This window comes from Austrofundulus limnaeus, unplaced genomic scaffold (genome assembly GCF_001266775.1).
Source record: "Austrofundulus limnaeus strain Quisiro unplaced genomic scaffold, Austrofundulus_limnaeus-1.0 Scaffold18, whole genome shotgun sequence".
Classification (NCBI taxonomy): Eukaryota; Metazoa; Chordata; class Actinopteri; order Cyprinodontiformes; family Rivulidae; genus Austrofundulus; species Austrofundulus limnaeus.
Genome location: NW_013952420.1, coordinates 978,195 through 991,744, shown reverse-complemented (window position 1 = coordinate 991,744; position 13,550 = coordinate 978,195). Strand labels below are relative to the sequence as shown.

Genomic DNA, 13,550 nt, shown 5'->3' with positions numbered 1-13,550 from the left:
CCCCCACACACACACACACACACACAACAAAAGCTGAGAACCGACGACAAAGGCTGCATTCCATTCCAAATTACTTAAATGTAAATGTCAACATTTAGATTTAGAATTCCACATTTCAATTTAACATTTAGTAAAAATTAGCAAAATGCACGAATCGTGAGCTAAATAACACTAAAATGCTAGTGGAAACTTTTAAACTAGGGTGTTACATTTAGAGAGTGAGCTAAATAATGAAAATATATTAATGGAATTTTTAACATTTTATTTCACACTTGGCCCCATAGCTGTCATGCAAAAATGTTGAGGTTTAATATTAAAGCAACGTACACGTTCAGGCCATTAGCCTTCTTGCACAATTAAAAATAGGTGTTTATGAGCCTTAATATATTTATTTTTATTAAACTGGCACTTGTTTGGCTATTCATTAGCCTAGCCTGGAGGACCACTATTGCATTGTTTTATTTTTTTTTATTTTTTTTCCATACTTCAAAAATGACCAGACTATTCATTTGAATAAAATGGATTCAGGATCACAGTAATGGCTACGTATCTCACACTGCACAAAATGTCCATTGTAAAGCTAAAAGTTGTTGTTCAAACCACTGATCAGGAACTAGAATCACATCGTTTAAACTCATTTTGATGATCTGTTTTACTTACTCTCCAACGCTGTAGACAATTCCCATGACTGACTGAAAATGAAGGCGTTGAGTTTAATGACTAAAATAGAAGTGCTAGTTTTCAGGCGCAGAGCTGAAGCAACTTTTCCACTCAGTTTGTCATCTCTGCATTTTATAGGAGTCAATCAATTGGCGAGATAAGCTCCTTTGACCATTAACCCTCCACTTTTCAGCCGAACGCTCCACACCACTACCTGAAGAATGGAGTAGCTGAACAATCAAAGCTAAAGTTGGTTGATATTACAATTGAATGTTCTGGGTCCTTATTCTTAAGTTTCAATGCGATAATTAGTGTGTTAAAATAAGGTTCAGAGACAGAAAAAGGTAGGGTGATAGAAAGTTTGGTGTCTTGAAGGATGTTGCTTGATTATCATTTTGTTGTGCATTCAGTGTCAGTGGAAAATCAGCTTTGGGTCCCTTTTGCCTCTATTCACATGTTCACAGTGACTGTGCAATGATGGAGTACTCAATTTTAACAGTTCTGTGTAGGTATAAGTTTACTGATATTAATCTGTTAGAGATGAGGATAGTAATGGCTTCCTGTGTTCTCTGTTGCAGCAAAACTGAGTCAATCTATTTACATTTTGCTGCCATTGTAGGATGTCGTGAAGGGCAGGGGACTGTTGTTCCTAAACCAATTCAGAAAAGAAAATTAAAAAAAAATCAACATTTTGAGGAAATCTTAATATATCTGTCAATAAATAATAAATAATTTACCCGTTTATTCCTTTTAGGGTCACAGGGGTCACTGGTGCCCATATCCAGCATTCACAGTGTGGGGTACACCCTGGACAGGTCGCAAGTCCATCACAGGGCCACACATAGAGACAAATGAGACAAACAACCTTTCACTCTCTCACTCACACCTAGGGACAATTTAGAGTTACCAATTAATAAGTCACGGCTTTGGTGTGTGGGAGTAAGTCGCAGTGCCTGGAGAGAAAACCCACGCATGCACGGAGAGAACATGCAAACACGCAAGCGACCTTCTTGCTGAGAGGCTAAATAAAGCATGTACAATTTATTTATTTATTTTTTGTTTTTTTAAGGTAAATTTTGAGTTCTTAGGATTCTAAAATTTTTGTTTGTTAAATTGTGTGCACAGATACAGCCAGATGCTGCAAGTTTTAGACAATCCCTAAGTTATTTTCTGCCTTCTGGTGTCATGTGTCCTTCGGTTTTCCTGTCCACACTAAAAACAAAATTAAACACAACACTTCCTACAAAATGCCAAAGTTTTGCCAGTCCGTAGTAAACTGGCATTAAACTGACTGAACAGATTCATGAATCTCAAATTTTACTTTTACCACTTATATTTGCAATTATGTTATTTTTATTTGAATGCATTATTTAAAAAAAATAGAATGAGTTTTTTTGTCACCATTTTTGTTTCTATAAGCTATTGTAAGCAAGAGTTTTCCCAAGTTTACTCCAGTACATTAAACTCCATTGCTGCCAAAGCAGCTGAAACAAGGTGTGTTAAGTGACCTACAGTATATGGCAAGTGGATTTTTATTAAACATACAGAGTAAAATGAGGGGTAAAATGACCCAATTCTGCCACAACTTAAACATGATTTTTTTTTTTTTAGTACCAAGCCCTGAAATCAGGGTTTGGCCAAAACATTAATATTGATTGGAGTAAAAAAATATGATCAACAACAACTCTTTGTAAGTAAGTGTTTTTGAATATTAGGTGTTGTGGGGAACACAGGAAATAAAAAACAAACTGCTAAATAATCTGAAAACATTGTAATCAAATCTGTATGATTTGCTTCACATGTGGTCTTTTTGTTGAGATGTTTTATTCATTTATTCTTTGCTTATAAAATTTTTTCGAGCGTTTTTGTAATAATCAACCCCTCAAGGTTTAAGAGCCACAGTGTCATCAATGTTAAGACCAAAGTTAATTGGAGCGATGTGTGAAAGAATACTTGAGTTGTGTTGTGAAGAGTCAGTATCTTACCTGCAGTAGACAGGTAGTCCTAAGTGTTAAAATAAAGGCAACTTCATCCCTCGTCTCTAAAAGACATTTTAGCTTTCATCCAAAAGGTGTCTTCTGCTCTTTTTAATGGGGAGGAGTTTCAGGCTTTTCAAGTCATGGCTGGAACAATCGCACATATAGGTCGTTGTCACATGATTCACTGTCTGACCCATCTGTCATGTGAGTCATTTAAAAGATGTTTACCAACAAGGTCAGCAAATGAGCTGTCGCAGTCACATGCCTTGATGTGTGAACTTTTCTCTCCTGGGGGGAAAAAAGGTCGACGTGGAATGTGAAGCGACTCCACCTCGTTTTTTTCACATTCGTGTTTGCTGTTTAACCTGAACAGTTTTTACTAAACACTTCAGGCCTGAAAGAACTTGTAACTTTATCATTCATGAAAGGATCGAGGCCATGTGTGTGTGTGTGTGGGGTGGGGGGTGACGTCAGCTTACTGTTGTTATGGTAATGAGCCATCAAGTCCGGTTGCAACAGGTCCGTAACAAATGATTTGTTGTGTGCAACATGTTGCAACAAACTACTTGATAGACTTTCTGAGGTAAACGAAGCACAATTGAAGCAATGTATAAATATAAATGTCACTTGAACGGCTAAAAATCTTTTGAGATTTGACTTGCTTTAGATGTTGGGAAATTTCCCTGCTCTATTAGTTTGTTTCAAACCAAGATTGTTGTGATTGTCCAAACTGAGTTATTTGTGACAGGTTTCTATTGCATCTGAAATATTGAGTATTCCCACACTCAAAGCAAACTTAACTAGCTGTTTAATTTATTTTTTATTTTTTGGCATCATCCTTTGGAACTGCAGCGAAGACAATCAGGGGGTCAACAATCAAACTTGTTAAATTTGTACAAGTAAAAGTAGAGTGAAAATCAATTTAGGACTGTGTTTGCTGTATCTCACAAACAAGATCAATAACACAGAGAGGCACATATGCACACTTTGTCCGTCCATCCATTTTCTTCCTCTTATCCGGGGTCAGGTCACGGGGGCAGTAGGAGGGAGACCCAGACTTCCCTCTCCCCAGCCACTTGGTCCAGCTCATCTGGGGGAATCCCAAGGCGTTCCCAGTCCCTCCAGCGTGTCCTGGGTCTTCCTCTGTGGGACATGCCTGAAACACCTCATCAGGCAGGGAGGCGTCCAGGAGGCATCCTAACCAGACGTGTACACTTAACCTGCATTAAATAGTGCATGCATTTATAATTTTTAACACTGATTTGTGCAACCAGAAGAAAACCTGTATGATTTCATATATGCTCACCTTATACAGTCCTAAACATGAGCATGTGCACAAGAACTGAACAGTGTTTGATAACTCCATCTTTATTGTTTGACCTATTTATGGTAGAAACAAAAAGATTTTTTTTTTTTTTACTTTTTGTAATGAAAGGCTCATTGTGTAGCTAGGATGTAGAAATGTTCTTAGATTTGTTTATATGACAACAGAATACAGTAATAACAAAAATACAATCTATGCTTTTTTAATTCACAATTTAAGAAGTGATTCCAAAAGTTAGAAATTCAAAATATGTTAATATTTTTATTAAAATGACATGGGGTTTCTTTGTAACTGGGTCAGGTATGTGTTTTTACTGTGCAAAACATCATGCACGTCGGACACATTCATCATTTCCTTTACAGCTGGGTGTGGAGTTATTGTTGTTTAACCTTCCTTCCAGTTCCACCAAATCCTCTCTGTCGTAGCCAAACAGGTCCAGTTTACACGTGAACCATCTCTGGAAACGTTAGAGATTTTCTAATCTTGACTGTGGAAATGTTACACGTTTTCATGATAATGGTGTGATTTGCTGTTTACACATAGCAATAAAACCAGTGATGTTGCTGTATTTGTCTTGCCAGGTCACAATCAGGCACTGGGATTTTAGTGTTTCATTAACAGACACGTGCACACAGACACTTAGCTCTTATGTCGAGCATAAATTTGTCTTCTAGACCTCCTTCTTCACCCTACAGTTTCATCAACTGGATGTAGAATATGCAAAGTGCAACTTGGCTGACAATCATATAGTGCTAATTAACTGAAAATAATAAACACAACTCTGCTGTTCACAGTTTTTATGGTTATTAGAGATTTAGCACAGAAAAACTGTTGGCAGCTGTCTGTAATGTGCATGTGATTTTAAGAAAGTTGTGGTTTCCCATGAAACACTGGCTGGTGTTTTAAAAGGCTTTCACTCTTAGAGATGAATTTAAAAGGTTTCTGTGTCAAATAAAATGACTGCATGACGTGTACACAAACGGCCTACACATCATGCAGAAATCATTTATATAGAGTTTTTAGACTTAAAAAACTCCTGGCCCGAGCTCATAGACATTGTGTCCGAGTCTGATCGGACATGGTTATTTAATTTTAGAGGATCGAGCCCAAAGTAAAGCCACGATATAATTTTACTTACCATATTTGCGTGTTTATAATTCAATACTTGTTTTAAAAAGCACAAAAAATCTAATCCTTGTATATAATGCTGCCCCAACTTGAACAGATCATCAGACATACAGCAGGTAAAATAAGTATTGAACACGTCATCATTTTTCTCAGTAAATATATTACTAGAGGTGCTAATGACATGAAATTTTCACCAGATGTTGGTAACAACCCAAGTGATCCATACATACAAAGAAATCAAACCATAAATGTCCAGAAATGAAGTTATTTGTAATAATGTGGAATGGCACAGGGAAAAAGTATTGAACACACTTACTGAAATTTATCTAATACTTTGTACAAAAGCCTTTGTTGTCAATGACAGCTTCAAGACGCCTCCTGTATGGAGAAACTAGTGGCATGCATTGCTCAGGTGTGATTTTGGCCCATTCTTCCACAAACAGTCTTCAAATCTTGAAGGTTTCGTGGACCTCTTCTATGAACTCTGATCTTTAGTTCTTTCCATAGATTTTCTGTTGGATTCAGGTCAGGTGATTGGCTGGGCCATTCCAGCAGCTTTAGTTTCTTTCTCTGAAACCAATTGAGAGTTTCCTTGACTTTGTGTTTGGGCTCATTGTCTTGCTGAAATGTCCAGCCACGTTTCATCTTCATCATCCTGGTAGATGGAAGCAGATTTTTATCAAGAATGTCTCTGTACATTTTTCCATTCATCCTTTCTTCAATTATTTGAAGTTTGCCAGTACCATATGCTGAAAAACAGCCCCACACCATGATGTTCCCACCTCCAAACTTCACTGTTGGTATGGTGTTTTTGGGCTGATGTGCAGTGCCATTTGACCTCCAAACATGATGTGTATTCTGGCATCCAAACAGTTCAATGTTGGTCTCATCTGACCAGACTATATTCTCCCAGTATTACACAGGCTTGTTTAAATGTTGTGCAGCAAACTTTAAAGGAGCTTCAACATGCTGTTTCTTCAGCAGTGGAGTCTTGCGTGGTGAGCGTGCATACAGGCCATGGTGGTTCAGTGCATTACTTATTGTTTTCTTTGAAACAATCGTACCTGCTAATTCCAGGTCTTTCTGAAGCTCTCCACAAGTGGTCCTTGGCTCTTGGACAACTCTTCTGATAATTCTTTTCACTCCTCTGTCAGAAATCTTGTGAGGAGCACCTGGTCGTGGTCGGTTTATGGTGAAATAATGTTCTTTCCACTTCTGAATTATGGCCCCAACAGTGCTCACTGGAACCTTCAGAAGTTTAGACATTCTTCTGTAACCGATGCCATCATTATGCTTTGCAACAATAAGGTTGTGAAGGTCTTGAGAGAGCTCTTTACTTTTACCCATCATCAGATGGTTCTTGTGTGATACCTGGCCATCATTTGGGACTGAACCAGCTGATATTAACTTGCACTGACAAGGGGCAGACTTGCTTTCTAATTACTGAGAGAGTTCAGCTGGTGTCTTGTCTTTCCATGCCTTTTTACACCTCCCTTTCTTCATGTGTTCAATACTTTTTCCCTGTGCCATTCCACATTATTACAGATAACTTCATTTCTGGACATTTATGGTTTGATTTCTTTGTATGTATGGATCAGTTGGGTTGTTACCAACATCTGGTGAAAATTTCATGTCATTAGCACCTCTAGTAATATATTTACTGAGAAAAATGGTGACGTGTTCAATACTTATTTTACCCGCTTTATAATTTTGACCTGGCATGAATTTTGGATCTGGCTATAAATCTAAACTCTAGTAATAGTCACTGTCAGGCAGACTGAATTATTCAGAAACTGGTTGACAATTCAAAACCTGGTGATGCTTTAATTGTTTTACAACTTTTTTTTCATTAGAGATTATGATCAGCTGTGAGAAAATATTACAGGAGTGAATTGTTCCACTGTGAGGAAAACACGTGTGTCCCGGAGTTATTTTAACAGGGCCTTTGTTTTCACTTCCATTGAACACTGTCGTTTTTGCCAAATTAGGCTGTAGTTTCAAGCAGAATTTGATGTTCTGGGATTTGAAATGAGTCACAGACACAGGGTAAAGGTAATACATGTTTTTAATAACAGCATCAACAAGAGGACTTGTGAAGGTATGGTGAGGATCTTACCGATGTGTAAATAACTAAAGGTCAAATGACTCTTACATTTCCTTTCTTTCAGAGGAGGGTTGGAGAATTCCAGTTTGAGGTGCATACGGTGAAGAGGGACATGTGGGACAGTGTTGTGTCGTTCACAAATGATAGTTCAAATGAAGAAATGATCTGAGTGAACAAACTGACTCCAATCACTTCATTAAATGATTCGTTTCAGATCTCGTTACTGTTGAGCTCAGTGCAACCAACAGAGAGGCCCCACCCTCACCCCTCACAGCCGGGAATGGAACCTACTGTGGGCAGTAAGTTTACAAATCTTGAGTCAGTGTGTATGTGACTATTGTCTGGTTATATAGGTTTTACTGAACTGGAATGAAAATCTAGAAATAACAAGTTGGAAATAATAAACAAAAAACAAAATTAATCTAGAAAACGTTTCCTACTATAATGTTACACTCCCTTGTGTTGTACCATTTTCTGCTTTAAAGAGTAACTTACCCCAAAATTAACTTTTTTTAGCTGATAAACTGTCTAGAATGTGTCTAAAATGTTATATAGTACTGTTTCTGTGCTAATTTTGATGTTTTTGTGRGTATTTGMRCAAATCTGTAARATRTGGTCTAAAAACGTSTTTTTGSTGCMCATATGGGTAGAGCAGTGGTACTGCAGGCTAATTTGCATATTGGTTAACGGCTCTCCGCTGTGACGTGCTTCTCCACGCTTACACTTTAAAATCTTTTGAATAGTCCTGTCCAACCTTCTCTCTTATATTTCTGTGTTTAAAGAAACTTATTTTTCAGTAATACAATCTTCCACATTAGCAGCCCATATGTTATTTGGATGGCTAAGAATACAATAATTATCAGCTCTTTTATTGTTAAAGTTTTCTCTTAATTACATTCATAAATAACAATGGCATCAACCTGTTCTGAAACCACACTGACCATTACTTACAACATCTTTGTGTTTCAGCTACTCTGTTAACTACTTTCACCATTCATTTACATACTAAATGGGATGGTAAAGCTATTGGACTGTAATTATTTGGGTCAGTAGAATCTTTCCCTGGTTTATTGAATGGCAAAATGTTTTCTTTCCCCAATTTCTTGGTATGGTGCCTTCTCTCCAAATGTTATTAAATGGTTTCACAATATTTAATGATTCTTCTGGATGCTGTCGGAACATGGCAAAGCATGTATTGTCCTCTGGTATCCTATGGTTTTATGACAGTTTGAAGTTCTTTTATTGTTATATCTTCATCTATTGTTGACATAAAACTTCGAACGTTTTGAGTTTTTGTGACTTTCCAAGATGTTCTCCACAATGGGTCCCCCAGAATATCAGTGACACTTTTATCTGCTCTTATTATGTCCTGTTTTCTAAGCAGAACTAAGATTTTTACTAAATTTCTTTTGCCACTAGATATGTTGAAGCTTCATTGTCGAACCTATGGAGGAATAATAATCTCTCCATGTTTTTTTTTTTATCCTTAAATTTATGGGCTTGTCCGCAAAAAATGTTTGCAGGAAATATGAGTGCACGTTCAAACAGACACAATCCCTTATCAGCACAATAGTCAAATAAAGCCTACATCAGGGCCAGGCTTGTATCAGTGGAAAAAAAAGGCAGTATGATCCAGCTTCAGAATGTGATCAGACATGTATTTCAAACGACAGTTCTGCAGCATCTACATGACATCAGAAGCTTGTTTTACACTCACCCTTGGACTCTGCGTCAGAATTAATCAGTAAAGGTTTCACTGACCTACACAAAAACCAGCACACGGATCAAAAATCGAGTGAGCTAGAACAATGACAATAAACTTTATGTGTGGCTCTTTCTGCTTGCATGCCCAATTTATAGGGTTCCTACACTGTGGTGAAGAGTATGGAGATGCATTTAATTGGAAAAGTGAGAAAAAAAACCCCCAAAACGTTCATGTTTCCATTCATCCATTATCCTGACTTTCCTCACCAGTTCTCCCAGTGACTGAATCTCTTCTCTGCTGCAGCGCTGATAAAAGTTTCTGCAACGACGTGGGCTGTGAGTCATGCTGCATTCAGGGATTTAACAGAAAGCAGCTGAAAGAAGCATAACATGTTTTAATTAGCTGAAAAAATGTACAAAACATTTAAGCAGAGGAATAGCAGAAATCTCAAAATGATAGCTAAAAAATAGAGGCTGAAAATGCTGACATTAACACAGAGAAGTTTAAAAAGCAGAACCAGAACAAAAGGCAAAAAGTACAGTAAAGACTTATGAACATTTTAAGAGGTTTTAAGGATGTTGAAGACAGTTCCATTCATTTTCAATCAGAAAAAATGCTAAATATTTCAAAAAGTATAAAATGTTGAAGTAACAAAAGGCATAACCTGCATGCCCTTAAGGAGCAGAATCCTCTTGATAAACAAATTGTTGCAATAGCACAAAAATTTAGACTGAGATACATGTAATAAAAATATATGGAAGTAAAATAAGCACACAATAACAAATCTATAGTGATGGTCAGAAGAAGCCTACAGAATCATTGAAGCTTTCTTTCTAATTGGTCTTAAAAAGGTTAATTTCTCAAGGCTTTGTGTGCTAACAGCGCCCTCTGCTGGTCAAATCTTAATTGTAATGACAAACGTTTTGAACCTCTTGGCTTCCCGTAAAGGAATTAAAGCACCTACATTTTATTTAGTGAGGTTTATTCAATATTTAATTGTAAATGAAGTATTTAATTGTTTTTTTTACAGAAACTAGTCAGTACAATTTCAGCAGGGTGGAGCAGGTAGACATCAATGATATATTGTACCATGACAGTCATAGCAGAAGTTTTAGCATGAACCTCCAACCGGACGTCTCACCTATTCAGCCACATTTTCACAGTCAGGCCAAAGTCTTCAGCATGTTAAAAAAAAAAATCACTTTTTTTTGTTTTTTTTTAGAAAATTTTAATTCAATTTTAATTTTTAAATAAATGTATTCAGTGTTTTATTTTGTCTGTATGAATGATGTGATTATTGAACGAACATCTGAGGGACACATTTTTATGGATATATATAGATTTTTGTCCAAAGAAAACACTGTAAAATGCAGCTCTTATCTTTTAGATTTTCCCCAGTTGACGTCAAGCACTGTGAGCTCTGTTTGCTTTGCTGCTTTCTAATATGTTTCATGTAAACACTGTTTTTTTTTTGTCTTAACCAAATCGTCTCTGACAATTAAAACAAATATGTTTTGCACATAAAAATGATACGTGACTCATTGGTCGGTTCTTTACTCAACAACTTACTTTAAAATGACAATAAAAGAAATGGAATAAAATCTGCCCAGTTTTTTTCCAGTCAATTATTTTATCAGCACAATTATTGCTGATTCGTGCAGTTTTTATTAAACAATATCAAGTTCAGCTTGAATCATTTAGGTCCAAGTTTTAGTTTGGACACTTCTTATCAGTTGATGCCGTCAAACTATTGCAGGCCCTACGACGTGAAAGAAGTGAAATTCAGTCATCCATCCATCCATCCATCCATCCATCCATCCATCCATCCATCCATCCATCCATCCATCCNCCATCCATCCATCCATCCATCCATCCATCCATCCATCCATCCATCCATCCATCCATCCATCCATCCATCCATCCATCCATCCATCCATCCATCCATCATATACAGTAAAACTGATGGTGGTCAGAGGGTCTGGTGATGCTGGTGTATGGCAGCCTTGCTTGTCACCATCAGTGGGTGAATATCTGTAGTGTAAACTGGTTTGGAGTCTTTGGAGACTTGATAAAGTGATTTATAAGTTCAGCCCATTTACCATTGAAAAGGTTTGGTCTTTCACAGGTCCTCAACCATAACAAATACATATTTTTGATTTTGTGTGTTTAAAAAAAATAGAGCAAAAATTAAGATCAAAAATCTTCTTGAAGCACTTTGAAAAACAAATCCTTATCAAGTTGTTAGTTTTGGAATGTCTTTCTAATTTTCCTCACAGAATGTTCTTTAAAACAATTTCACTAAGGTACACATTGTCTCTTATTCAAGGAAGTTCTGGTCAAATAAGCTATAAAAACCTACAGTATCTCCACAGCTGTGGCTTATTGCTTGTTAGTACTATCTACTAATGAGCTGGGGTTTGAATGACAACAATAAAATTATATCTAATTTTAAAGAAATAAAATATGAAATGAAGAAAAAAAGTATTTTACTGTACATAAAAAGGTGATGTGATGTATTACCTTATAAGTTTTTGCTGTTGTTTTTTTAACTCAGTGAAACATCAGTTAATTTTATTTTTTGTATTCAAGGAGAAATTAAGTTTTCACCAGACTTTATTTGGTGTCAGATTATTAAACAGAACCACTGGTGTCCTTGTAAGCTCTGAGTTCTGTAAACAACACAGGCTTTAGTGGTTATTTGTTAAATATATTTAAATTTAAATATTTATTTTTTAAATGAATTCAAAACACTTAAATTTGTTCTCTAAATTTGTAGAAATAAAATATCCGAATGCTATGAATATTAAAATTTCAATTATGCGAATCACAAACAAAAAAAGAGATGATTTTCCATTTTTTTATTGTTCTACAACATAAACAATGGCAGCGCCAGCACTGGAAAATCTGATTTACAAAAAAAGTAAGAAAAACACAAGAAAATTAAAGACAAAACATATTTGATTGACTCGTTTGTTTCAGTTTTTGGACAATTTAAATCTTATAGAGTAGGAAAAACTGTGTTGTTCAAAATGACACGACCGAATAAACAGTAATCCACTGGAATCTTCTTAAAACTTTATTATCAATCTTTTCACTCCAATCAGGTTCATACAGCAACTGCAGCACAGGCCTCACCATAAGGCCTTGGGCTGGAACAAAACAAATCACAGCTGCCCTGCTCTGAGCAGAGACTCTGTAACACTCTGACAACTTCTTTTTACTTTAATAATGAACAGAGCTTATAATGTATTTCTCTTCCTGGTTACACCCCTGGAGGTGTTACCTTTTACATCAGACATAGAACGTAACTCATTTTTGTTTAGGCTAAAAGAAAGAACACATGATAACACACACACGCAAACTCTTATTCTACTGCATCTAATATTCAGTTAATCAGTTACAAAATTTCCTTTAACTCTTTTAACAAACATAAAATGAAAAAAAAACATAAAAAAAACAAACGTTTTTGTTTTTTTAAAACAATTACAAACTGACACGCAAATCCATTTACACAAAACAGAGCAGACCGTTAATAACCATGGTCACTTCCTCATCTCCCATTTTACAGAAAACTGTTAACTGTAAACTTCTGCTTTGTTTCTCTTGTTTAGGTGTTCACTCACAGATGTAGTTTTTAAATGGAGTTAGAATCCAAACCAAACCTCTTATGGTTTGGTTTGGATAAAAGTCTTAAAAATGGTCTCATTTTCACAAATATTTCTGCCTGTTTCACAATAAATACAACTGAATCAAATGTTTACACCTGAAAGGAGCTTATAGTTTCTGCATCTTTTACAGATGCAGAAACTGCAGTGATAGTTGTGTCATAATGACATAACTATAATTAGTGAATGTTGTGTCATAATTCTCTTCATAATCAAACTACAACACAATCACCTCAGTCCCAGAGTCCAGTAGTGTTCAGAGCAGCAGGAACCTGAATCACAGGACTTTTTGTGGCCTCGTGTTTCTAACAGTCACAGCTCAACCAAGCAACAGTCCCGGTCCGGTTCAAAAGGCTCGGTGCTGTACGAGGACTAATCTGCAGGAAATAACAGCAGACACGACGGGATAAAGCAGTGGCTAAACTGCAAACAGTTTTTGGATGTTAGCGACTCCAGAAAGGACAGTTTCAATGGAGTGATGGCGCAGAGGTTAGAGAAGGTCAGCAATGGATGGTCGGATCAAATCTCAAAAGTATTGCATTACAACTGTGGGTGGAAAAGAAGATAAAGCACCCACACCTTCTTCCGCCCTCCTTTGCTCCACTCTTTGCCCTTGAGCGGGGACTGTTCCCCCAGGTGCCCATGATGGTGGCCTCCACACATGTGGGCTGTGGTAGCATGGTGGTCAGTGGTTGTGTCAGGAAGGACATCCGACATTAAAAACCAACTGCCAGATCTGCACTGTGAGTTAGCTCTCTGTGGCGAGCCCTGATAAAGGGAGCAGACAAAAGAAGAGGGTTGTTCAGTTCAGGACAGTCCAGACTTCAATGTCTTGTACAATGAAGTCTTCATGTGTGGACAGAGGTGCGTTGTGAAAAGTAGGGCAGGAAAAACTTGCTCCATGGTACAAATCAGCATCCAGCCACAGGGCAAAGCCACCTCTGTAAAACAAGAATACCAACTTATTACCAAATCTATGAAATAA

General features: G+C 36.8%; 2 protein-coding genes across 2 annotated transcripts in view; both read right to left on the bottom strand.

Moving 5' to 3' along the window:
• The window catches only part of LOC106514208 (nuclear receptor coactivator 7), a 7,211-nt gene extending 5,791 nt beyond the window's left edge, over window positions 1-1,420 (bottom strand). Inside the window, exons 1-2 of the mRNA XM_014003360.1 lie at window positions 1,398-1,420; window positions 1,262-1,309 (exon numbers count right to left, since the gene is read on the bottom strand). Of these exons, the coding sequence (XP_013858814.1) occupies window positions 1,262-1,263 (2 nt within the window). The 5' untranslated portion in view covers window positions 1,264-1,309; window positions 1,398-1,420. The remainder of the gene's footprint in view (window positions 1-1,261; window positions 1,310-1,397) is intronic.
• Window positions 1,421-11,958: 10,538 nt separating this feature from the next.
• The window catches only part of LOC106514209 (nuclear receptor coactivator 7), a gene marked incomplete in the record, with an annotated part of 4,639 nt that continues 3,047 nt past the window's right edge, over window positions 11,959-13,550 (bottom strand). The window contains 1 exon segment of the mRNA XM_014003361.1: window positions 11,959-13,506. Coding sequence (XP_013858815.1) covers window positions 13,368-13,506 — 139 coding nt within the window.